This window comes from Borostomias antarcticus (genome assembly GCF_949987555.1).
Source record: "Borostomias antarcticus genome assembly, chromosome: 7".
Lineage (NCBI taxonomy): Eukaryota > Metazoa > Chordata > Actinopteri > Stomiiformes > Stomiidae > Borostomias > Borostomias antarcticus.
In genome coordinates, this window is record NC_140240.1 from 28,406,765 (window position 1) to 28,432,866 (window position 26,102).

The window sequence follows — 26,102 nt, forward strand, 5'->3', positions numbered from 1 at the left end:
ATGCTCTCCACACTGGGGATTCTTCCCTCGTCCTCTACAGCCACCATGTCATTAGAGAGAAACGTGAAAGAAAACATTTTCAGAACCACTTCTGGTTGTGTTGAGCTCCATGAAACACATCTAACCATTCCGCTCGGAGATATACCTGTAGTATTGGTATTGTACTAGTCCCACATAGCCAGACCTTTCTCCACACTTGTCCAGGGCTGGAGAAGGGTCTGGCAACACCCGATTATTATTCTGAGCAAGGGGAAAAAATGCTGTATTTCTTTAAACCGATCACATTCGTCTTAGGTGGCGCTAAGTGTTTTTTTTTTTATATATGAAGAGTTAATTTGCAAAAACAAATATGTGCATTTTGATACATTTTGATAAATAATTTTTTCAATCAAATGTCAACATTAAATATCAATTAAATTACAGTTGGGTTGTTTTGATTAAATAAAGAAGACTCTTCTTTACATAATCAAAACCATCAAACCATCATATTTAATGTTGATCACTTTGGTCTATTATTCTGGCCTCTCATATCTGGCCCACTCGGCCTTGAGTCAAACTGTTCTATATTATTGACTAATCTTTAGGCCTACATACAGACGGTATATAATCTAATCAGTATACTGGGGGAACATTTACCTACAGGGCTTTCTCCTTGTCCTCTGCCTATTCTGAAGGCCTCCAGGAGGCAGCAGCAGCATCCTCCCCCTGTCTTTCTCTCTCTCCGCCCAGGAGTGACGATGAAGACATCGTTGACTGCAGGGAACGCAGCCGTCTCTGGCCGGAGCTCTCTGCCCATGGGGGGCCTGGGAAGGCGACTCTCACCGACCGCCGCCTTCCTGGGGTCCTCGCTGGGCCGAGGCGGGACGGTGTGGCTGGCTCCCTGGAGGTCAAGGCCGGGGGGCTCGTCCGCCTCCGCGTCCCTGTCCAGCCGGGTCCGGGCGCCCTCGGCGGGCCGAGGCCCGCGGGTAGTGTCCATTGCAGCCCGGAGCTGCTTTCCCGAGTGACCGGCGCGAACCTGAGGTGCATCCTGGGAATATGTCATACGCGGAGGGGCTTCCGTGGCGGTGCTGGCTCTGGCCTGCTCCTCCTCCTCCTCCTCCCTGTACAGGTCCAGTAGGAGCTGCTGCACAGCAGCCGAATCCCCTCTCACCAGCGATGCCCACTCGTCGCAGACAGGGAACCCCCGGGCCGAGGCCTCAGACCGGGGGCGGGTGGTAGCCGGAGCGTGGGGTGTCGGTGGGGGGCTGTCGTCGGCCCAGACATCAGACATGTCCACCGGGGCTGGAGCATAGCACTTATCACCCTGCGTCTCATTGAAGACGTCATTGAAGATCTGGGTGAGCCAGGCGGTAGCATTCCAAGCAGGCTTGGGCTCAGCAGCACCAGGGACAGCGAGGTTGGCTGCGGCCTGTAGAGCCTCGACAGCCCGGGGCGGGCTGAAGTCCTGGTCTGCTGGTTGGTTGAAGTCCTCGTATGCCTGGTCTTCAGACAGGAGCTGATGGATGCCGGCTGAATTGCCTTTCAGTATCGGCTCCCACTCCTCCTCACTGAGAGGGTTCGAAGCCTCAACTGGTTCTGGAGCATAGGTGTATGTGTTTCCAAGGAAACACAAGGAAAACAAAACTGAGATTAGCTCTGGAAGTGTTATTATTATTATTATTATGAATCATTATTGTTAACAAAACAGATAGTTCTAGAAATGCATTATATTCACAGTGGACTGAAATGTTAAAAGATAATTCTATAAATAAGACAATTCTATAAATCGGCAAAAAATCATTTCATTGTACTCACGAGAGAAACAGTCCATTATGTCCCTTCTGGGAAATGATTCCAGCCACCAGATCTCATAACAAATATTTGCAAATGTAGTCCACTGTGCCTGGTTTGTCAATCAGATCACATACAGCCAGAGTAGAATGTTTGTTTTGAAACTAAAGATTTGGCATGATGCATCGTCAAGACAACAGTTTAAGAACACAGACTTTCTAGAACTACCAACATTCAAAAACGGCTTGACTGTCTTGGCTGTTGTGATTGTGGATTGTTCAGTACACTTGTTTAGCGTCCGTACGGTGCTGTTAATAGTAGTCTACATACCCACTTTTTCAGTCACCAGTACACCACTGCTGAATGGCATAACTTTAGTTCTGAATGTGATTACCTGAATGTGACTACCACTCACACAAAACTAAACAAGCCGACACCCCCGTATAAGAAAAGCCACAGTTCAGCATTTATTGTACTTTATTTTTTTGTAGGGGAACCACAGGTACTTTAAAAGAGGTTATACAGCGCTGTACATTCGGGAGCAGTATTCACAGACATGACAGACACGTCTTCTCCCTTTAAATACTATTCATTTTATTCTCTATAATTTGTAACGTTAATGATACAATGATACAATAAAAGCGTGTTTAACTGGTCCTGCAGCTTTTTGATATGTCCTCGATCGATGGATGTTGTCATTGGGACTTGGTGTTCTTTTTTTCTTCCAAAAAAAGGAAAATCAAAAGACTGATGATCAAAAACATGTGACGGGCACAAACTGCCAGCCTGCTATGCTGAATGACTCCCCCTCCACTCGCACAATAGAGAGAGACAGAAAGAGAGAGAGAGATAAAAGTTGGATGTTTGGAAAAGTGGTCGCGACAGGCAAGGGCCCTCAGTTCATAGTGAAGTTTCTTAGGTCCCTCGGGCGACGCTCCTCTTTCCTTTTGCCCCGACCCTTGGCCCGCGACCCTTGACCCCTCTCCGGAGGGCTCACTTCCAGAGCTGAGTGCTGAGAGTCTGGCCGGAGGGGGCGGCGGCCCAGCCCCCCATGGCGGCGGCCTGCTGACCGAAGGCCATCTGACCGCCGGCGCCGTTGAGGGTCATCCCCGACATCTGCTGGTTCATCTGGGGGAGGAGGGGAGGGATTGGGGGGGGTAGAACAGGAAGTCAACAGGACGTCACTCTGAACATGTCAAGATATCACAGGGGGGGGGGGGGGGGGGGAATTGAGTCAGTCAGGCAGTTTGATCATGCTAGAAAAAACTTGCCCGTACCTGTCCCATGCTCCACTGGCTCTGCTGCCCGGGGTTGATGGCGTACATGCCCTGGGCGGGCACCATCCCCGCGGGCATCGCCCCCCCCTGGGGCGCCATCATCCTGGGCGCCATGCCCATCACCCCGGCGGCGGGCGCGCCGACCCCGCCCATGAAGCCGTTGGGCATGGTCATGCCCACCATCATGCCGGCGTTGTGCCCCATCATGGCGGCGCCGCCCTGGGCCATCATGGCGCCCATGACGGTGGCGGGGGGCATGGCGGCGGCCATCCCGGGGAAGGCCTGGTAGCCGGCCGCGGCCTGGACGGGGAACGGCATCTGGGGCTGACCCATGAACATACCAGCTGAGGGAAGGAGGGAGGGAGGGAACGAGAAAAAGAGATGAAGGAGGAGAGAGAGGAGGAAGCAACACAGTGAGGCAAAGATGGGGGGGCTGTGTGGTTTCGATTTCATACACCGACGGCTTCCAGCTGGCGTATTCGTAGCAGAAAAATAGACGTGCATGTGTGAGTGTGTGTGTGTCTGTGTGTGTGTGTGTGTGTGTGGCCGCGCCAGCTACCGTAAGCGTAGGGCTCCGTACCGGCGGGCGCCTGCTGGGGCATGCTGCTGGCTCCGTACAGCGACAGGATGGAGTCTTTGGAGAGGGGCTTCTTGGCCGCGTCCTCCCCCTTGCTGCTGCTGCCCGCCTCGCTGAACAGGTCCAGGTCCCCCTGGGCGGGGGCGGGGCCGGCTATTCCCCCCGCCGCCGCCACGCCCGCTCCCACGCCCCCGCCCGCCGGGGCCTGCGTCGGGGTGCCGGCGGCGTTACTGGAGGTCGCCTGGAGAGAGGGGGAGGGCGGAGTTGGAAGGGCGCAAACTCGATGAGGCTTGTTTGTGTGTGTGTGTGTGTGTGTGCGTGTGTGTGTGTGTATGTGTGTGTGAGAGTGTGTGTAAGAGTGTGAGAGTGTGTGTGAGAGAGTGTGTGTGAGAGTGTGTGTGAGAGTGTGTGTGAGAGTGTGTGAGTGTGTGTGTGTGTGTGTGTGTGTGTGTGAGAGTGTGTGTGTGTGTGAGTGTGTGTGTGAGAGTGTGTGTGCGTGTGTGAGTGAGTGAGTGAGAGTGTGTGTGTGTGTGTGTGTGTGTGTGTGTGTGTGTGTGCGCGCGTGCACGGTTTACCTGAGAGAACTGAGCTGCTGCTGTGGATGAGGGGAGCGGGTTGGAGACCATGGGGCCGAAGATGTCCAGGTCGTTGTTGTTGTTGTTCTGGGCGGGGCCAGGGATCGACACCGCTGCAGGGGTGTCTGGGACGGAGAGGGAGGGCAGAGAACTGGTTACACAGGAGACAGGACGGGCTTCTGAGAGACTACAGCCAGGGCACAGGAAGGTGCTCCTCCCAACTTTACATAACTGGCTTACTTAAAGAAAGAGAGAGAGAGAGAGAGAGAGAGAGAGAAAGAAAGAAAGAAAGAAAGAAAGAAAGAAAGAAAGAAAGAAAGAAAGAAAGAAAGAAAGAAAGAAAGAAAGAAAGAAAGAAAGAAAGAAAGAAAGAAAAAGAAAGAAAGAGTGAGAAAGAAAGTGTGAGGAAGAAAGAGTGAGAAAGAGAAAGAAAGAAAGAAAGAAAGAAAGAAAGAAAGAAAGAAAGAAAGAAAGAAAGAAAGAAAGAAAGAAAGAAAGAAAGAAAGAGTGAAAGGAAGAGTAAGAAAGAAAAAGAAACAAAGAAAGAGAAAGAAACAAAGAAAGAGAAAGAAACAAAGAAAGAGAAAGAGTGAGAAAGAAAGTTGACCTCATTACAGCACCTTCCTTTTTTGACGGACGACAGGTAAATGAACACCAGGAGAGAGTGTTCTGTTACAGTAGGTTCTCATAAGTTCTCACCAAGGCCTAAGAGGTTGACAGAGGGTTCTACGGTCTTCACTGGGCTAGCTTTGGGGATTGGCCGGGGCTCTTCGCCCTGATTGGTGGAGGAGGGAAGAAAAGGTGAGAATGGAAAATTGATTGCACTCGTAGCGCCTTTATTCAAAGCGCTTTACAATGGCCACTCATTCACACACCAGTGGCGGCCAGCTGCCATGGAGGGGGGTCAGTGTCTTGCTCAAGGACACTTCGACATGTGGACAGGAGGAGCCAGGAATCGAACCGCCGACCCTGCGGTCATTGGACGACCCGCTCTACTGCTCTTGAGCCACAGCCGCCCCAGTCACATGACGCCGTTTGACGCCCTTTTAGAAGTGACACAGGTTGAGAAGACGACGTTTTAAAAAACGGTCCCATGATGAGATGAGAGGATTAGCCAAATGGAAAACAAATAAGAGAACGTCTAGTTGAACCATCCCACCTTGGAATAGGATGGCAGCTTGGTTCCTCTCTCCGGCTCCTTCTCTTTCTTGATCGTCTTCTCTTTTGGCTGCAGAGAAGAAAAGGAAATTAAAAGCACCATGCGAGACAGAGACTGTGTGTGTGTGTGTGTGGTGTGTGTTAGATGGATACATACGCTGTCTCCGTTGGTCACATTCTTGCTGTAGTATTTCTTCTTCTCATACTTATCCCTGATGAAGAACTCCACTGCTCTGGGTCAGACAGTAAAGGACAAGACAGGTAGCCACTAGTGTGTGTGTGTGTGTGTGTGTGTGTGTTGAAGAGGGAAGTGTGTGTGTGTGTGTGTGTGTGTGAGAGTGTGTTAAAAAGAGAACAAGAATCTGTAACATACAGTAATTGTGTGTGTGTGCGCAATGTCCGTCAGTAAAGTAGTACTACCACTAGGGCTGGGTATCGAGTCGAATTTCAAGAATCGATTAGATGCCGATTCACAAGGTTCGGAATCGATTATCACGATTCGATTCGGTTAGTGTTACTAAAACCTGTTTTTTTTTTTTTTTTTTAGCTGTAACCTTAATTACATGCCAAGTTATGCAACACATCAATACTAGGGCTGGGTATCGATACTGATTGATCGAAATGAATGAATGAATGAATCACTGAATGAATGAATTAACTATTCATTCCTTCATTCATTCATTAAATAAAAGATCGATTTTGGGATCCATTAATCGATTCTGAATCATTTGATTCAGAATCGATGAATCAATTTTTTTAAACCCAGCCCTAACTACCACCACCGCTACCACTGCTGCGGATACTGGTCTGTTTGAGGCCGTCTGAAGCTGTCTGGAAGGTTGGCCTCGTACACCTTCCTGGCCCGGGTGTTTCCCATGTCCTGTATACTCTGAGAAAGAGAGGGGAGGGAGTAAGAGGGAAGGAGAGGATTTAGGAGAGATGTATAATAACGATCGAGAGAGAGGGGAGAGGAATTTGGACAAAGACAGAGGAATATATTTGATTTCAATTTAGTATCACAGGCACGCTTGTCTCGGGTTCAAATAGAATAGAACGTTTATTTGATGTGTAACAAGTATAGGTAGCGTCCGTGCTAATCACTTCCTCATTCCAGTCCCAGGTACTCAGCTAGACATTTAAAGGTTCTCAAACTGGCAATTTACCATAATATCCATCGTCTATCAGTATCATCCTCATCTACTTATCCCATCCGACTGCGTCTGTGTCCGTGATGTAGGCAGTGCAATTAAATAACGTTTGAGTACACAGTTGTGCATAGTCAGGGTTTTTCCTGGCTCAAAATGAGGCAGAGGTGATACGGTACCTTAATCAGGGGGCATCAAAGGAAAGGATATTTTGGGCATCAAAAGCTTCATTTCCTGCATTCTGGTGAATTGTCTACACACTAATGTGTGCTGGATTAGATTTTCTGCCTAAATATATTAGCCTACATTACCCTATATCATTGTGTTTATTTATTTATTAATAATAAACAGCCTAGAGCATTTATGAGGGCACATCAAGGCACTGTGACTATAATGTAGGTTATCAGGCCAAACATGTAAGCTACACAGTAGACTAGCGGTTTTATGTCAATGAATGGAGAAGAAACTCCCCACTCCAATAGAGAAGGCATTGTCTGTCCGATAACCTGATCTTGACAGCTCAATGTGCTCGATGCTTTTGTGAAGTCAAGAGCTTTGTCCCAGTCCAAATCCTGTCTCTCTGCAGCCCTACCAAGTCAAGATATGACTGTTTAGGCCTTTAAGACAAACCTTGGTTTTCGCCGCTACCGTGAACAACACGTATGTAATAAGCCAATCGTCTGTATGGAAAAGAGGTCACATCAGGACAATTAAGTACAGCAAAATGTGTACAGGTTGGGCAGGTGTTAGTGTTGTGTAGGTGGCATGACATTTGATGGAGGCTTGTAATTACCCATGTAGGCAAAACCCAGATAGTGATCAATTGTTGGAGTGTTGTCAGGTGTTGGTTCAAAGTGTTCAAATGTCCAGTAGTGCAGAGTCCGTTGTCGTTTATTGTATGGGGGGGACTAACTGTCCAGGCAGAGGGATGGTGGGGGGAGATAGTGGGTCGTGGTGGGGGGGTGGGGGTGGGGGGGTCTGACCAGAGTGTGTCTTCAGAGTCAGTCTACTGCAGCTGTTGGCTGTGAGAAAAGGGACGCCCGAGACAGAATCAGAATCAATTCAGTGCCACTGTCTCCAGTACAACAAGGTAACTTTAATGTTCTAAACTTGTTTGGAGCTGTGGCTCAGTGGTAGAGCGGGTCGTCCAATGATCGTAGGGTCGGCGGTTCGACTTCCCCCTCCCTATGTCGAAGTGTCCTTGGGCAAGACACTGCACCCCAAATTGCTCCCAATGAGCAGGCTAGCACCTTGCATGGCAGCTGCCGCCATTGGTGTGTGAATGTGTGTGTGAATGGGTGAATGAGAGGCCATTGTAAAGCGCTTTGGATAAAAGCACTATACAAAAGTGCAGTCCATTTTGTAATACCTGAATTTGTTCTGAGGTCCACTGGTCCAGGTTGACAGATTTAACCCGTGATATGTGCACGCCCAGGTTCCTGTGGATGCCAGCACATCGGATACAAATGAACACGCCCAGGTTCCAGGACGACCATCTCGGACCTGCGACAGAAACACGGGAGAGAGAGAGAGGAGGATTGTGCTGAGTGTGCAGGGCTTAGATAACATGTTTGAGCCTGTGATCAATGTTACTTCATCAGTTGACAGGTCTTCTGTAGCTGACTACATTCTTGAAGAGTGACATGCCTTGCCAACTGGAGAGCGGTGACTTTGATGACAGACTTCCTAGCTTGCACACACATGTCTGGGTGTGGAACCAGTGATCATGACGGACCCGGCTAATAATTCGTTAGCCTAGCTCGCTAATGCTAGCAGGCTAAGAGGAAGAAGATGTGTCAGGTGACTGGCAAATGCTAGCTTTATGGCTAGGTTAGCCAGAAGCTAACCAATGATGATAGGGGGGGAGTGAACCATGGTATAAATGATATGGATCCCCCTGGGTCGGAAATAAAGAATTGAATTGAAATCAAACAATAGCCTTAAATCACATTATTTAGTTCACTTTAAATCGTTTTAAATACCTTTCGCCTCACAATCGGCGCAATATTTGTTGTCGTCCTCTCTGAGCATTTTAGACAGGATGGCCTGATGCTGCTCGTTGAGTTTCTGGGCCTTCTCTCTCTCTGAACGGGTCGTCATCTTTACGGTTGTGCTGTCTGGCCTTTCACGAACTCGATCCACCGTTTTTGTCAGTTAATTAAAAGAACTTTATGATTTAAGACCATAATCAGACAAATCGACGCTTCCGAGAAAACTATGCAAACACCCGGAACCGGAATTTCTTCTCCACAAGAATGTCCTAACTCAGAGAGGGCGGGGCTTCTGGACAGAAGCTCGCTGATTGGCTGCTGGAGCTGACGACGTTTCACTGACGCACGGAGGCTTGAACTTCCATGAATGGTTTTTGTTTCTGCGTTTTCATACATTTTTCATGACCTGCGTTGTATAGAACGGTGCCCTTTCCGTGCGAAATGATATTTGTCAGCTTCTTCTATGCGAGAAGAGTCCATTCTCCTATGCAGCAGAGTTTGTAGGCAATTCATTGGTCTGGTCCCTGATACCCGGTTGTGGTTGTGGCTAGATGGGATACAGCTACGGCCTGTGTTGAAGGCTAGTTCCCATGTTCTCGGTCTTTATTTTTTAAAGAATGCAGCCATTTCATGTTCACTATTAAAATAAATCACAATTCATTTTAGTTAGTTTTTTGTGTTTGTTTAAAATGATGTCATCACTTTCACTGATGATCAATCAAGTTTGTGCTTGTGAATAAATATTAGCGTGTGAATGTTTTTACGAATAGGCCAACTGGCCACCACCGAGACCCCAGGGACCGACAAGCGAGGAGCTCCCCCTAGTGGTCAGGGACCGTTCCCAGGACTGGTCCCCACAACATGGACCAGCTTGCTTTTAGTAGGCATAGTTCTCACTAAAAGATACTAAATGTACTGTGTGGTTCGTTCTTCACATCACACGGAGGACAATAATAATAATCAAAAATCTTTATTCCTTTGACAACACAACAACATGTATTAAATATTGACCAGTCCTTAGTTTTCCAGGCGGATCTTGAAGCGGTCCTCGGGGTGCCTGACTGCAATGTTATATCGCAGGAGCATCTCGGTGTACGGGGGCCAGAAGGTGTCGTCGATGGTGACGTACGGGTCGTGGGGCGTCTCCAAAATCTTGTTCATCATCAGCTGAGAACATCAGAAAAGTACATTGGCAGTCAGGGGGACTGCCAATGTAAACTAGCCTCTTGGCTACAATTGGGTACATTTACATTATTTTTTATAAAATGTTTCTTAATGCACGTTGTCCCTCTCTAACAAATAAAAAATAAACTGAAACTGATTAGGTCGTGTTCCTTTTCACAGATCTGACAGGACTTGGGTGGGTGTTCTAAACTTGTTTTCATGTGCTCATCCAATGCCTTGCTACAGTATGCGGTGTACAGTATTATCATGTACAGGGACTTACCTCCAGAATTTCATTAAGAGAAATCAGACGATCCTCCGGCTCTGGAGTGATGTTCTGAAAGAAAAACAGGATCATCGGTATAAAGTCCACAGATCTTCCCCTCCCCAGGGCCGGACTGGGGAAATAATTCAGGCCGGGATATGTAGCTCCAGTAAGGCCACTTTTTAAGATGGATCTGGGGGGTGCTGACAGCTCATTTTTATTTTGGGGGGGGGGGGGGGGGGGGGGGGGTTGTTCTTCAAGCCAGTTTGCACGCCAGTCGACCGGGACAACTCCCGGTGCTCCCGGTGCTCCCGATGGCCACCACGCCCCTGCCCCTCCCTATAGGACATCTGACGCCCGCTAAAACTGCAGGTCTGCTGCAAGTCTCAGTTCTTTCATATCAAGACTAAACACTTTTGTTTTTCCCGCTGCTTTTTATTAAATCAAATCATGATTCATTCATACACTGCACTGTAACTTTTATTCCTGTGTTTTATTTTTCCTGCATTTTGTTTTAAATGTCCTTTTTTTTTTACATTTCGTTTTATATGACCTTTTATGCGTTTCTTGTCTTGATTCTTTTAATGTCTCATGTAAAGCACTTTGAATTGCCTTGTTGCTGAAATCTAAACAAATAAACTGGCCTTGCCTGAACCCTCCAACCCACCATCCAAAACAGGAAAGAAAAAAAAAGTAAGGCACAGAAGAGCACAAGAAGGTACCTTCTTGTTGGGGCCGGTGTGGTTCTTTGGCAGGGGGAAGTGGTCGTCCAAGACGTCCCCAAGGGTCTCCAACAGTCTTTCAGAGTAGCCCTTCATCGTCTGGATCTTCTTCTTAGTGTCCTGCAAAACACTGCGAGGCACCTCCCGTGTTTCAATACAGGTCAATCAAATCAAATCAAATCAAACTTTATTTGTATTGCGCAAGAGAGACATGACTAACAGGAGAGTGCACAAAAAGGTCATTGGGTACTATTTCCAATGATCCACTGTCTATATGATGCGTAGACCCTGTACCTCAAAATCCAGATAGAGAAAATGAAATATATGTACGATCTACAGTACAGTATAAGTATGTAAACAGTACAGGAGTATTGTCTCTCAGAGTAGTGTTATGCAGTACGGAAGCCTCTTCTTTACCTTTGCTCTGATAGCTGCTGGCTCTCCAGCGTTAGTCTGTCCACGTGATCAGTGGCAGCGGTCAGAACCTCCTTCTTCTCCTCCAGCCACTTCTGTTCACTGATGGAAGGAAGGAAGAAAGAAAGAAAGAAAGAAAGAAAGAAAGAAAGAAAGAAAGAGAAAGAAAGAAAGAAAGAAAGAAAGAAAGAAAGAAAGAAAGAAAGACACACAGAGCAGTAGGATTAGGGTCGGTGTCAGTCCGTCCTAGACCGAAACTCTAAACTAGAGAATTTGGAGTAGACTGTGTTCGCATGCATGGGCTACATTCTCATTCCAAGGATACCGTTTCAGAGTTTCTTTTAGTTTGTCCCTCTTGGCTTGAGAACAGGAGAGGACCATCCCCAGTTGAGCGTTCAGTTTCTGGAGCTACGGGAAAGGATATGAGAGATCAACCACTGAAATCACTGAAATAAAATGTTAGTGAAACTTGTGGAGCGTGGAAACATATAAAGCAACAGCTACGTGATTCCCACATATCAACTGACCTCTTCCTGTCCAACAGCCAGTAGCACCTCAGGATCTTTAGACAGCACTGAGGAAGACAACTGTATCGTCTTTTATTTAAAAAATGACACATACTGTATGTGCTCCAGCCTTAGAAACAATACACACCCAATACATATGCATTTATCTCCACGTAGATGGTTCTATTTGTTTGTTATTTACGTGTTATTATTGGATATTTTGGCTAAAACATCCGTGGGAACAACCACATACAACTGTACGTAACACATCTACACCAGCACCTTATCTTTAGCTTGTATTGTATAGATTGCATTTGTTGTGTAATTGGTCATTTGTGTATTGTAATTATCTGTAACCTTTGGGCACATCACTGAGCCGACAGTAACATTTCACTGTGATTGTACACTGTACGTTTGCACGTGACAAATAAAGATCTTGAATGAATCAAGTCATCTCTATAACATGAATGAACCATCTGAAGAAAAGACTCACGTTCAGGCTCCATTTTCTGCCATTCTTTAAGCTCGGCTGCTATTGCTGTCAACATGTTCACTGACTAGAGAGGACACAAGAGTGCAACGTTGAAAATACGGTTACACATCCATCAGCATCTCAGAGGCACGTCTGACTCATTAAAACATACGCAGGGTCGTTTGAGAGTGTGAGTTGTTAACCCTTTAGGTGCCCGATGAAGAGCACAGAAGCCGCGACATCTAACTTGGGTAATTTCTCACCTGCTCTTGTGGCTTTTCACAGGAGTCCGGCTCCGTTAGTGTGATTTCATTCTGAAGCTGCAACAAAAAGCAAAGTTTCACCTCGATCACAGTTATTCAACTGCTGTTTTTCTGCGCTCACATCATTTAGCATAGATCAGAAGGTTGCAGTATGTTGTAGAAGCTGGCTAGCTAAAAAGGCAGTAATTCAATTAAGCTTATTTGTCACACTGTAAAGCCCAATTCCATTGACCCAAAAACTCACCAACACCCACTAACATCTAACATCAGTTGTTATCTGGGATTTGTCGTCAGTGTGAAAGGGAACACTCAGCATTCAGTCCTGTGTCTGATGACTCTGCAGTAGGGCTGGGTTTAAAAAATCGATTCATCGATTCAGAGTCGATTCATGAATCCCAAAATCGATCTTTTATTTAATGAATGAATGAATAAATGAAGGAATGAATAGTTCATTCATTCAATGATTCATTCATTCATTCATTTTTGGAAATCAGTATCAATACCCAGCCCTAGTATTGGTGTGTTGCATAACTTGGCAGTCATGTAATTAAGGTTACGGCTAAAAAAAAAAAGGTTTTAGTAACACTAACCGAATCGATATTGAATCGAATCGAATCGTGATAATCGACCTTATCGGGTATTCAACCTTGTGAATCGGGATCGAATCGATTCTTGAACTTCGAATCAATACCCAGCCCTACTCTGCAGGAGGCACAGGTTTTTCTCAGTTCCAGCTCCGATCAGCAGCGATGCAAACACAAACTCCTATTCTCCATTATGTTTATTCCTTACTCTAACCTATGCTGTACAGCCACTAGCCTTGTGAGACCCTCCTGATTTCGCGAGCTCACATTTTGTTTCTCTCACAAATCAGTCGGGATACTCTCCATAGAGATATGTTTGTGCCAGATCAGAAAACGATCTCGCCAATCAGCGTTGGTTCTAAGGAATTTGAAATACAAACAGCTACGCTTTATGACAGCGAGGAGCAGTTGAAGTTAGCGGTTGAAGTTAATTGTGCCTCGTGGGCGGCACATAGCTCTGGAAGTAGAGCGGCCGGCTGGGGATCGCAAGGTCCCTGGTTCGATCCCAGCTCCCAGCGTTGTGCGGGTGGCACGGTGGCGCAGTACCTAGTCCTGTTGCCTCACAGCAAAGTCTCCTTTCTGTATGGAGTTTGCATGTGCAAAGTTTGCATGCAAATCAGGATGTTCTCCCCGTGTTCACAAGGGTTTCCTCCCAAAGAACCCAATATGAAAAACATGCAGATGAACAGGTGCTCTTCAGTCCTGTCCCTGACCAGGACCTGGACTGAGCACTTGGACTTCATCCCTGGGCGCAATGAACAATGGTTGCCCGCTGCCCCTGGAGGACGGTTTGGGTAAGAAAAATGCAGGGAACAATTTCCCCCCCCCACCTCCCCTTCGTTCATCTATCATTCATGTATTCTTCTTTCTATCTATCTATTCATGATGGAAAAAAGGTATAAGACACAGGTACTGTGTACAATGGAATCACTGGCTGGCTACAATAGTCAAAGTCATCAGACAAACTCTCCTCACAAACTTAGCATAGGTACAGTAGCAAGGCTTTGGCAGCAGTATTTACCATCTGCAGCCGTGCAAACTGTTCTTCACACTCCTTCAAGAGCTCTGTAGAGTCGCTGACGTCTGCCTGAGATGGAGAGAATGTGTGGAGAAACAACATCCTTTACTGGGAAATATCTGGCAACATACAGTACATCATGCTAGCTAGATAGCCAGCCCCAAACTCTACTTGACTACTTGTTTATTTGGTAGGGACAGTGTACATTAACAAATGTACCAGAATTAGCCAAGAAGGATAGTTTTCATCTGTAGTCCCAATTTAAAAAATAAAAAATAAAATAAAAATTTAAAAAATAAAGGAGAAGCAGGCATTGGTCAGATTAGGCTACATAACATTGCATACAAATGGTAAGCACATCAGCAGAAAACAATATACAGTTAATAAAAGGCATCGTATAAATAATAGCCCACATGCCTACAATTAATACAGATATCAGCACAACAGAGAAATAAATGAGATTCCATCCGAGTAGATTTAGTGACTGCATTTCTGCCTTATAAGTAGAAGTCGAGCAGTAACATTAACGTTAGCTAACTGTTAATCTACGCTAGACTGTTAGTGCTAGCTAGCCAGCCCACTAGCTATCAATGTGCACGTAGGTGGACGTCTAAAAACGGTCTGTTGTAAAGAGTAAAGGCGCAACGGGAGAACGGTTTGTACATCAAAGTTGGAAAAACAACATGGATATATTAAACAAGGTTTTACCATATCTGAAATTCCCATATCCTGATCTGTCACGATCAACTTCAGCTACCTTGTCTGTTAACCACCCAGTATATAGATGTTCAAATGTGTTCAAAATACCGCCAGGTCCACTTCTGATGCCGTCACAAGGCTGCGTTCAGCAGCACACAGCAAATTCCATCGCGTATGCAAGTCAAATACATATATAAATGCCAGTCAGATACATCCCCAAAAAAGTTCAAGATCATGTTCGTTTTTGTTTTTGTCAGATAACACTTCGTAGCAAAGGACCCGTGCTTCTTTTTTGACAGTGAACCATGCTGTGAACGCACCCTGCACCGTTTTGCGTCATCACAAATCGCCACAGCTTCGATTGTTTTGATTGCACTTTATCTAGTTCGCCACAAGGGGGCAGCTGGATACCACGAAGGAAGCAGCTTTTGGAACCACAAACTAGAAATTACACGAAGTAAGGTAGGCCTTACACCAGAGAGTGGCGGAGAAGTGTAACTTGAGGGCAGGAGTGAAATCATAACTATGATTCCAGTAACAGTTGATGTGAGCCAACATGTAAGTCGACACAGTTCCTACCAATTAATTCATTCTATATTTGCACTAATGTCAGAATAAACAGCCTCACAGCAATGTGTGTGTGTGTGTGTGTGTGTGTGTGTGTGTGTGTGTGTGTGTGTGTGTGTGTGTGTGTGTGTGTGTGTGTGTGTGTGTGTGTGAGAGAGAGAGAGAGAGAGAGAGAGAGAGAGAGAGAGAGAGAGAGAGAGAAATAGAGAAATAGAGAGAGAGAGAGAGAGAGGGAGACACGAGAATGAATTAGGTTTTGTGCAGTTATGCTCCCCGTTTATATCGGTGACACCTTGACAGGACACATCATTAAGATCAGCCTGCTCAGCATGGTGCCGTCATAAAACCGGACAGGCAATTTCTGTTCGCTCCAAACAGCTAGGTTAACTCGTTCTGCGTCTTTGGTTTTAATACAGTAGACGGGGCAACTCAGCGCAAAGCGAGAAAATATTTCTCGGCTTAGGTATATATTTTTTTTTCCCAAGCTATGTGGTTCCTAAATCACATAGCTCACGTGCATGATCAACTAGAATTTGATTAATATGCAAATTCGATGCAAACTCTTCCTCTCGAGCCTTCAGCGCGGGCTAATTAATCAACAGTTAAAGGAAATTAATACATACATCAATTCTGTCAGGAACATGCTTAGTTCAATCGCCCGTAAAATTGAAGTTTGAAGTATTAACTGGCTCTACAGGAACGCTATGATTAAAACTTTCCAATTCACCCATGTTAAGAGACATGCAATGACTTAACTCCGGGCGTTTTGAAGTGATGTAAATATAGGCCTGTATGTCCATATTTTAGAGCGTTTTGACATTATGTCGTGTTTTTGTAATTGGCTAATAATACATTTTTCTTGTCCATATCGTTGCAGATCAATTGATTATCAAATGTACTAGTCTCGATGGTCGATTAATAGGTTTTATCTGGCCTATATCGCCTATTGTTGTTGTTGAAGTTGTTGCCTATACGCAACCACGGTGAAGTTGTTGCCTATACGCTATTTATAGACCAAGTGAGATAGGGTGGAATATTTGTCGTGAATAGACCAAGTAGCCTAATTTTAAAGAAGGGAGGTTATTTTGTCACAACTTGGATAATCGTAATAATAAATTGGATAAAAATTCGCCAAACTTAGCCTACTCCTAGCTCACTTTATTTAGGCTTGGCTAGCCTACCTCTCGATAACGTTTTCCACAACACGTCTTAACAAATGAGAGAGAGAGAAAGAATCGAGAGATAGATGAAAGGAGCCAGAGAAAGGGAGGAAAAAGAGATGGAAAGAGAGAGTCGGTGGAGGCCCCATTGTTTCAGCAGGGACTCATGCATCAAACTTCAATTTTCCGGACGATTGAATTAGTGATTTTTTCCATCTTGAACTGAAATACACTTAAGACCTCCGGATTAATTACCACGAAGTGTTCCCCTAGACTGTAGTATTACTTATCGTTGGGCCGCCTGACAACCCCTCATAAAATAAGCAAGTGAAATCCATAAACTTAGCCTGCCTTAACACTCTCCCCCTTCATAAATATAGTTTATTCAGAATAGGCTTCAGCTCCATCGCCAGAGGGGTGAATGATATAGAGGGCAGATATCGAGCAGCTTTCAGAGCACTAGGGGTCTGGCGTGTGTGCGTGCGTGCCGTGCGCGCGCGCTCACTCAAGTGCAGCCCAAACCAACACAAACGCGCGCGCCCTTGTTTGCGAGGACAGGATGTTTGTGTCGGCAGATTGTTCTGATCCAGTTATGCTAGAGGCAGGCAGCTCATTGTCGCGGGACAATATAATTGAGCATGGCGCACAGCTTTTAGGCTATAGCCTAGAACAGCTTTGGAATCTTTGAAGTGTTGATTGACTGAACACTCAAGAAAGACGGGGTTAGCCAATTCAATTCTGCATCTTTTTGGTGGCTGCTGGTATAGGTTTACTACCGTACAGCTACACATTTGAAAAGGCTTAGGTCTACTTTTTATGAAAGACATGCATTGCATTTTGCACCTGGAACTAGTGTTTCATTCCGGGGGTAAACTTGGGCTGTACAAATATAATTGACCTAATGCCTTTAGGCCTACTATAAATAGTATAGCCTACCAGGCCAATGATGATATCAACAACAACAATAATAATAATAATAGGCTACACTAACGATAATAATGATAATAATGAGGTCTACTGCTACTGTGACCATCACTGCTTATAATCATACTAGCCTAGGGCCTACTGCTGCTACTACTACTACTACTACTACTACTACTACTATACTACTACTACTACTACTACTACTACTACTACTACTACTACTACTACTACTACTACTGCTGCTGCTGCTACTACTACTACTAGGCCTACTACTACTACTACTACTACTACTACTACTACTACAAATAATAATAATAATAACAATAATACGATTATAACAACAATAGTAATGTTGATGATAATAAGTATGATAACGATAATAATTATGTTTTTACTCCAAACATTAGCAGTTGATAATCATTCTATTTAATTAATAAATACTATAAATGCTGTTATTCACTCTCTTATCTTTACACCATTACCATCACTATTGTACGTATATTAGTAGCATCGCTGCATTTATTATTAATGTATTATACTATAATAGGTGATATTCAGTTATGTTGAGAAACATTTTCAGGATGGGCTATGAGAATCAGAGGTTGGCAGGGACCCAGTGCTTGGCATCACTTCACTGCTTAAAAAGACGAGGAGTGTAATGGGGGCGCAACAGAACCCTTGCTTTTTGCTTTTAGATACTCTTCTCACACCACCATGTTTTCAGCTCCATTTAACTCAGTAAAGACAAAAGAAATAAAGACAGAAAGAAGAAAAGAGAGATGTGAAGAAAACAAACAAAGGAGTCCCCTTAACCAGACTTTGGCATAAATGTCAGCGAGTCTAAACTCTTTATCGCCCCCCTCACCCCTCCTACTTAACATGAAAAACACTTTGAACAAAATGTGCAGCATTTCTTGTTTAGAAAACGTTCCTGGACAAAAGTCAAACATATTATTTCAAGCCTAAAAAGGGAAGAAAGACAAGTGGCTCACAAAAAAGACCCAGTTTCATTGTAATTCATTGACTTGTTCAAAATGCCAGGCTAAAAAGGAGAAGAAAGAGGGTAGACATTAATAGCCGCAGATGCCCTCGTGAAGCGAGGGTCTATGTATTCATTATGGCCTTTGTCCGCGTGAGTTAAACAGTTTAAAAGGAGGGTTAACTCAATCCATCAAATTGTCTGAAATTGTGAGGAAAATTCAAAAACCATATGGCCTCCAAACGTTTGTGTCCTTTTTGTGCGGTGGGACACACTTGTCTCAGTATTGGAGCCTGCGGGAGACGGGACATGCTCCATTGTGAGTTGTCACATCAGGGAAGGCTGGTCATTTGTCCCCAGTTTTCATGCTTTACGCTCAAAATTATGGCCTCGTCCCGCAGAACAAAAAAGGCTCATAAAGCCGCAGAGAAACTGGCCGAAAACGTTGTGGTTTTGTGGCATCCTCACCCTTTTCTCTCCCCGGACCAGATTTGTGATTCTCACATAAATTTCGCCAAGAATGGGGATACACGATGCAGGGTCAAGAAGGCAGGATACGCCTTTAGAATCTGAAAGAGTGAGACGCCGAGCCAAAAAATGTTTAGAGGATCCCCAGAAAAAGAATACAAAGGAACAAACATTTTTTTGAATGTAGAATATCATAATAGGACTTCATTGCTAAATAGGCTTCTATTAAATGTCCACAGGCCTGAATGAAATCTGCAAGCTTCATAAAAGAAAATGATTCCAGTCTCGTCAGCCAAAACCCAACATGTTTTAAATATATTGTCATTTATATATACTACGTAGACTATATTTATAGGCATATATATAGGTATTTTATTTGAGTAAATAATTGTCGCCCTGAATAATACAATAAAAGAAGTTTTGAGAAAAGCCGTTTTATTCCCATAGTATATATACATTACAGAATGTGCATTGGTTTTCAAATACTGTCCTGATTTTGGAAAGGCACTTATAGGTATACAAAACATAACAAATCTATTAAACCGTCGTAAATTATTCTATTGTATCCAAACAATTGATCTATTTCTACAGGAAAGAATAGGCTAGCTGTTTGCAATTTGCTTGTGTCTCACCATCATTTGGACATTCCTCTAAAAAAACGCATATTTGTCTTGATTTGCCTTTCTATCATGCAATGCAGCAAAGATCTGTGTGTGCGTGTGTGTGTGTGTGTGTGTGTGTGTGTGTGTGTGTGTGTGTGTGTGCGTGCGTGTGTTTGTGTTTGAGAGCGTGTGTGACGTAAACTTTGTTTACAAATAGACACAAAGGCCTACTTGGGTGGACTCCAATGTGTAAGTGATGATGTGTCTCAAAATTAACAAACAATAGGCTATAATTTAAAGAAAAATAAATAGATATGAACAAAAATCAAAACATGCACCTCGACATGCAAACGTTACAGAAAAGAAGTGACATGAGGTTATAGATGAATAAGCGTGTGTGTATGTGGGGGGGGGGTATGTGTGTGTGTGTGCGTGCGTGTTTGTGAGAGAGAGACAGAGGAGTGTGTGGGTGCGTGCGTGTATGTCTGCACTGTTTGTGGTAAAAGATAAAGACATGTTTTAAAAAGCACAAATAGGCTACCGAAAAAAACAACTTTGACTTGGTTCTCAACATGTTATTAACCTATTGCTTTCATAGCAAATCGAAGACAAAGGGAATTGTCTGCTGATGAATACATTGGGGTAGGCTATATCACTGCATATTTCGTGTACTGTTCATGCTTACTGTGAATATCTGTGCCAATACAAAAATCATTACAGATTAATAAATGTTCTGAAATGGTATCAATATATAGCAGTACAGATTACAATCGTGGCAAAGACTGCTGCTGTCTTTTTGTCCTCTTTGAGTCTTTCAGCACACTGCGTAATCAGTCATCCACGTCAATTTCCACGTCTTCGTCCTCTGAGCATTCTTTACTTGTTGTGTGGTCGGAAAATGGCGACATGGGGGACATCCGCAGTTTGTGAGCGAGCTCGTGCTCTTTCTGGGCGCTCTGCGCGGCGGCTTCGGCTCGCGAGTGACCAAGCGTTCCATTGGCGCATTTCTCCAGGTCCGCGAGTTTGGCGAGTTTCTCCAATGGTACGTTGCCTACGGCTTTGGCCGACTCCACGTCTGCCTTCATCTCCTCCAAATCCCTCTTTAGCTTCGCTCTCCGGTTCTGAAACCATGTTATAACTTGGGCATTCGTTAACCCCAGCTGTTGGGCTATTTGGTCTCGGTCTGCGGGGGACAAATATTTCTGATACAGGAATCTTTTCTCTAATTCGTAGATCTGGTGATTGGTGAACGCCGTCCTGGACTTCCGTCGCTTCTTCGGTGTGTTTCTCTGCCCAAACAGTGTCATTCCATCTCTCCCTGTTCAACAGAATGTAGAAGAACAGTCAGCGACTCTTAAACGGGCATTTGGATGATGCCACTGCAGGCTTTACTCTGCATCAAGGGCGTTGTACCCTGTGCGTAAAAATAGTACAGAGCATAGGCTGAACACACGAGGCATATACGCAAAGCTTTTATTCGCCAAATAATTTGACATGGTGCACTTATAATACATTCACGATTAGTGCCACAAAGACTACATTCCAGCACATAGGCTGTTACAATTACATTAGATTAATCACACTTTTCAAATACGCATAAATGATACACGCTGCGACATGTAAACAAAAACGCATTCAGCTAAATGTTGCACTAATTTCAGAAGATCGAATGCATCTCTAATTAATATTTTCACGCCTCTGGATGTATTTCATTTGTAGGCCTATGAGAAAATCTAGGGCCACACAAGTTCAGAATTACCTTCAGCCGCTTGCAGAACGCTGACTTCCAGTCCTTTGAACGTTTTGCTGGCTAGTTCCTCCAGGGCGCTCAGCGGAGAGGTTTGAGCCAGAAGTGCCCGGCTGGACAAGGGAATGCCGGACGAGCGGTGCTTCTCAGTCGACGAAATCAGGTGCGCCGTCCCACAGATGGTGTAACTTCGTTTGACGGAGGGCTTGTTGAGAATGTCCTCGATGCTGAATGGAGTCAGAGGCTTGTTGGAGTTGGCAGGTGGAGGAAGGTGGTCCAGCGGGCTCCGCCGCCTGCTCTCCACCGCATCACATTTGGCGACTTCTTTGGATGTCATAATTCGCGATCCGTTACGCAAGCTAACTTTGAGATAGGTTGGAATAATATCACCAATCCAAAACAACGAAGCACAGGTATAAAACAACAACAAAGCCTATCGAAAACCGTCACATAACAGTCAGAAAATAAGCCTCATCACTGCAAACTTTCTGCACAAAAAGAGCAAACAAATCCGTTAGTCCAAACCGTTAATATCTTCAAAGTATCGTTCCAGACAGGAGACAGTCCGGAGGAGTGCGGTGCCTCCCTGAAAATGGCGAGGTCCAAAGAGTCGCAGGAACTGACTATTACTAACAAGTTATTATTGATTGGGAGGTAATCAATTATCCTCAGTGGCACTTTCGCCCTCTCCCTTTCACTATTTGACTCTGTTGCAGTCCAGTGCGGGGCTTTTGCGAGTGGGGTGTCCCATTAATTAGAACGCAAGCCTGGAAGTAGGCGGAGCCCGGTGGAATTATAACGCTTTGTGCTCTCATCATCTGTGGTCTAAATTAGTCGCGTGGAGAGATACTGGAATAGGCCTTTCGGTAAACGGGGACGAGGGGGTATAGGGATTAAATCGCATTGCGTATTTCTATGTAGTAGGCCTATTACACTAATGAACTATGTTTCGTTTTTAGAAGTTTACAACCCCCCCTTATCTCAGAACGAATATTGCAAATTGGGGAATATCTTGGAGTTAGTAGCCTATAGCCACCATGCAGCCATATCAAGGTAGTCGATTTAGCGTATAGGTCCTATTCAAAGCACATTTTTCCTCTACCAAAAGCGATGGTACGGATGATCCTTTGTTTTCTAAAGGTAATGTAGAGCTGGGCGATATATCAGGTCTGATGAAACCTCCTCTGGGGCGGTGGAGAGGGGAGAGAGGGAGCGGCGTGCCATGCATCCCTCTCAGCCTTGCCAAATCCGGGCCATAACTCAAGCGAAAGGGTCCTTCTACATCATCCGCGAGATATTTCATCTCATATCGAATCGCTCCCCCCGTCCTCGAGCGCTGCATGGCATGATGGTTTATTTTTGTGCTGTTCTGAAAAATTGCCGACGGGCCATCTGCATACGGAAACGAATGAGCACACTTTTGTTCTGTCGGGATTCGTAAGAAAGATATATATTTTCCTGGAGCATTTCGATGTAGCTATGGATTTACATAAAAAAAGAGGGAAAAAAAAGGATACTTATCTTAGTAGCCTATTCTTATTTTATCGACAATTTGAGTTTTTCAAAGCTAATCTTAATTCACAATAGGATATCGTACAATAGCCTAAATAGCTCAGACATGCATATTTTGGGAAAACAATGATTGTATGCCTATTATTAATGTGGACATTATAGTTAGACTACTAGCCTATTGGTTCGTATAATCATTGCAATTATTGTTATAATAGTTATTGTTATAATAGCCTAATAATTGTTACTGTTCTTATTATTTTTGACTTTACAATTGGTATTATTTGTATTAGTATTATTATAACAAGCATATAACAATACGAATAAGGTATTATTATGCTATCAGAACATCATCAATTTGTGCATTTTGAGCTGACTTAGCAATAGTAGTAAAGGCAACATGTTTACATGCTTTAAGGTCCACAGGTTCTTTAGTAGCCTAATGAAAGTGTGATGGTCTGAGGTGTTTGGTTGTTTCTGATCACTGATACACCAGGAAAGAGGAGGCGTCACTGAACACTTTGGTGACTCATACTGCACGCTCTGATGTAACGCTAGGGGAAATAAAATATCAACATAATGATAATATGTCAGCTAGGAGAGAGAGGGAGAGAGAGAGAGACCACCGATGCACACATTTCGATTCATTCTGCATTATGTGTAATAATTTAGAGGTAAAGGGAGAAACAAAACGAGAGCAAATTATTTGAACTGTAATAACTATTATTTGAACTTTAATAACTAAGCAGCGAAACGAAAGAACGAAAGACACAGCTCGCTAATGACTCGAGGAATTATAACTTACCCACGTGTGCAATGCTTCGTTGTTTGAAGGCCCTAATAGTATAAATAGCCTATGTTATCTATTTTTTTATTTATTTTATTTATTTGTTTATATATTTTTTATTTATCAATTTTGATAACTAAGCATTTTCTCTCGACTAAGAATAATGAAGTAATTTGATTGTTAGTTAAAGCGTCCAAGATGGCTAAATAGCCTTTTCCTTTTTGCTATTGTTCCATTCTGTCAACTTCAAAAGGCTTTGCTGAGTGAATTGTGTTCATTGTAACCTAATCAGACTTTGAAGGCAAAAGTTAACTTTCAGGCATCTAAAATACTGCCAGAAATCAAGACAGTTTTATCCCTGGGTGTGTATTGACTAGTGGGGGGGTCATATCTCATTTCAGTACCAACCTTAGATCTGTTCACTTAATCTTCGTCTGAGGTGCAGCTTTCGTATAAAACACGTCCCGGACACATTTGTCTTGAGATTGTTGAAAACAAGGGCCACATCAAACGTAACAGGAAACGATTTGGTCAAAATGTTTGAGGTTCAAATATCTAAATCTAGGAGAATAATACAGCTAACAGTCATACTTTTGTTATAATAAAACCAAATCCACAACATAAACAGGTTTAATATAGGTTTAATATCAACATCAACATTTACAATCAGTAGCTTAATAGGCTACACCATGCGATAGAGAATAGTAGCCTATTAGTAGGCTATATAGTAGGTAGACTATAACAGTACAATGCTAATAGGAGGTAATAATTACACACTCCAATACAATTAAGATGTAATCAGACTGCTTAAAACAAAACTGCATCGAAATGTGTTCTGGCCTATGTGAAAGGAAAGCGAAATTATTTTGATATCAATAAAAACGTAAACAAACATAATTAATCCATTCGATTTGTTTATGGAAGATAGTATGATAAAACCTGGTTGTTTTACTAAGGTGGCTGGGGCCTACATGATACAGTAATACGTTCATGAGTTATTAGCCTACTCTAAGCATATTAAAAGTAGCCAAATAGAAACTGGAAAAATTCCAGTGCAACCAAAAGTATAATTTACGTGTTGTTTATATGTTGTCCGCCAGTGTACAGTAGGCCTATACCTGTCACATGGAGAACCTCACCTTCTTAGTACTGGCCAACCCAGAACTGTATCCAGTTAAAGAGCCAAGAGACGTAGTATCCTAATGAAAATATTTCCATCAATCCTCCTACTTATTATGACGGACATTAACGTTACACGTTCACTGATCTAGTGCTGGCGAGTCCACACAGGCCAAGCTACCGCTGTTTGTCGATTTAAGACACTATATTTGTAGCGGAATGTCACAATTTTTGTGGCCTGCCTGCCAAGGTCGACGGCTCGCAGCGTGTCCACTTCTCGACTCACCATCAGCCGAGGAACTGAATCTGTTAGTGGCGACTGGGCCAGTGCTGAAGGGGACATTCCCTGGCGGAGTAGGCTACACGGCACGTCGTTGACTTAGGACGGCACCTGGTATGGTTTACAGAGTAGAGTAGCCAATAGCTTCTACAGGGCCCACCGCACTTACAGGGTGCATCGCTATTTCTCAGTGGTTTAAGATAAAGACTAAGAAAGGTACCAACTGATATTTGTTGGATGTCTGCCCTGGTCTGTCTTCACATCCAAACGCTTGAGTAAATAGGATGTAATGAGCTTCATCTATACAACATTCAAACTCCTAGGGGGTGATGCAGGCCTAAGCTTCTCATCACCATTCTGATATTGGATGTTGGACAACCAAAACAGACACAGACTTCGCAGCTTTCAGCACAGGATTAGTCAGTGATTTGACAGCTGGTGAGGAGCTATCCATTGTAACCATCTTGTGAGGCCCCGATGATGTGTGTGTGTGTCTCCTCCAAAAGGCATGTTATCTCAGATAACACCAAATAAAGAGATTCAGAGGCTCAGATATGTCGTAGCGTTTTAGAGATATAGCCATAAATCACTCAGTCATTATCGAGGGTGGGGTCACTCGTTCACGCCGCGAAGCGGTTGCAGCAGCCCCATTGGTCGATTCTCGTCCCGGACCAATCTGGTTGGACAGGTAGGTTTAGCAGGGAAGCGCCATATTTCACGTGAACAGAGATGTAATAACGGGCTTCTGACAAACCCTCAGTGGGAAACGGTTTCGGCGCTTCTCCGTACGGGGAGAACACAGAGCCTGAGTTCTCACACACAATACAAAACACTTAAATCCTCCCAGAGGGACGATTACTTGATATGGGTGTCGTTAGAAGTGTAGGATTTAATAGTAAAGATACTTGACATCAATGCGAATACAGCGAAGACTTTCTATCGGGGGTAGGTTTGAACTGAACGGAAAACGGAAGAGAAAAAAAACAATGCACGGTCTGAGAGAAACAGGTGCAACGTGGACATTCCCTGAGGAAACCCTAGAGCAGCAGGCGGCCTGGTCTACGTAGGGAGCCCAGAGGGCCCCGGTCCACCCAGATCAGGGTATCTACTGACCCGGTGGGCGGTGGCCGTCACTGACCTCAGCCAGCAGACCGGTGGGGGACCCTCCAGATCCACGGTGGTTTGGGAAGGGGGGGGGGGGCATTACTGTTAGCGTACAAGTGGCGTGTAGGCCTACGGCAGTTGGTTCAGTCCGTTTCACACTCATCTGTGAGAGTGTAAGACCTCTTATCGTGGCATGTGCACGAGACAGGAAGATCAACAGATATATAACAATGATACAGACTGAAATATAATAATT

At 44.3% G+C, this 26,102-nt stretch overlaps 3 protein-coding genes across 4 annotated transcripts; all 3 read right to left on the reverse strand.

Moving 5' to 3' along the window:
• Nucleotides 1–2,238: 2,238 nt before the first annotated feature.
• Nucleotides 2,239–8,742, reverse strand: LOC311311123 (stromal membrane-associated protein 1-like). 2 transcript variants are annotated; one of them, XM_084440770.1, is made up of 10 exons: nucleotides 8,485–8,742; nucleotides 7,872–8,005; nucleotides 6,161–6,246; nucleotides 5,515–5,590; nucleotides 5,359–5,427; nucleotides 4,899–4,974; nucleotides 4,200–4,324; nucleotides 3,628–3,865; nucleotides 3,048–3,391; nucleotides 2,239–2,898 (listed from the first exon to the last, which is right to left on the reverse strand). In XM_084440770.1, the coding sequence occupies exons 1-10, from the start codon at nucleotides 8,600–8,602 to the stop codon at nucleotides 2,764–2,766; spliced, it is 1,401 nt and encodes a 466-aa protein (XP_084296896.1). In that variant the 5' UTR covers nucleotides 8,603–8,742; the 3' UTR covers nucleotides 2,239–2,763. The 2 variants fall into 2 exon arrangements, with proteins under 2 accessions (XP_084296896.1, XP_084296895.1); XM_084440769.1 differs by having other exon boundaries at nucleotides 3,607–3,865.
• Nucleotides 8,743–9,510: 768 nt separating this feature from the next.
• cenpk (centromere protein K) lies at nucleotides 9,511–14,715 on the reverse strand (the record flags this gene model as incomplete). Its single annotated transcript, XM_084440741.1, has 10 exons — nucleotides 14,610–14,715; nucleotides 13,905–13,970; nucleotides 12,300–12,356; nucleotides 12,058–12,121; nucleotides 11,586–11,632; nucleotides 11,384–11,466; nucleotides 11,062–11,160; nucleotides 10,645–10,774; nucleotides 9,941–9,994; nucleotides 9,511–9,660 (listed from the first exon to the last, which is right to left on the reverse strand). Exons 1-10 carry the CDS (start codon nucleotides 14,625–14,627, stop codon nucleotides 9,511–9,513), a joined length of 768 nt encoding a protein of 255 aa, XP_084296867.1. The 5' UTR covers nucleotides 14,628–14,715.
• Nucleotides 14,716–20,130: 5,415 nt separating this feature from the next.
• On the reverse strand, nucleotides 20,131–21,384 carry lbx1b (ladybird homeobox 1b; the record flags this gene model as incomplete). The annotated part of the gene is made up of 2 exons (XM_084440476.1): nucleotides 20,131–20,618; nucleotides 21,060–21,384. 2 exons carry the CDS (start codon nucleotides 21,382–21,384, stop codon nucleotides 20,131–20,133), a joined length of 813 nt encoding a protein of 270 aa, XP_084296602.1.
• Between the last annotated feature and the right edge of the window lie 4,718 nt (nucleotides 21,385–26,102).

What these genes read in the sequence shown, in the direction of transcription:
- LOC311311123 (XM_084440769.1), bottom strand. Translation starts at nt 8,602, where the DNA reads ATGACGACCCGTTCAGAGAGAGAGAAGGCCCAGAAACTCAACGAGCAG. An exon ending in AGACGGCCTCAAACAGACCA is followed by an intron (nt 5,591 to 6,160) that starts GTATCCGCAGCA and finishes TGTCTGACCCAG; the next exon opens with AGCAGTGGAGTTCTTCATCA. An exon ending in ATGTGACCAACGGAGACAGC is followed by an intron (nt 5,428 to 5,514) that starts GTATGTATCCAT and finishes TCTTCTCTGCAG; the next exon opens with CCAAAAGAGAAGACGATCAA.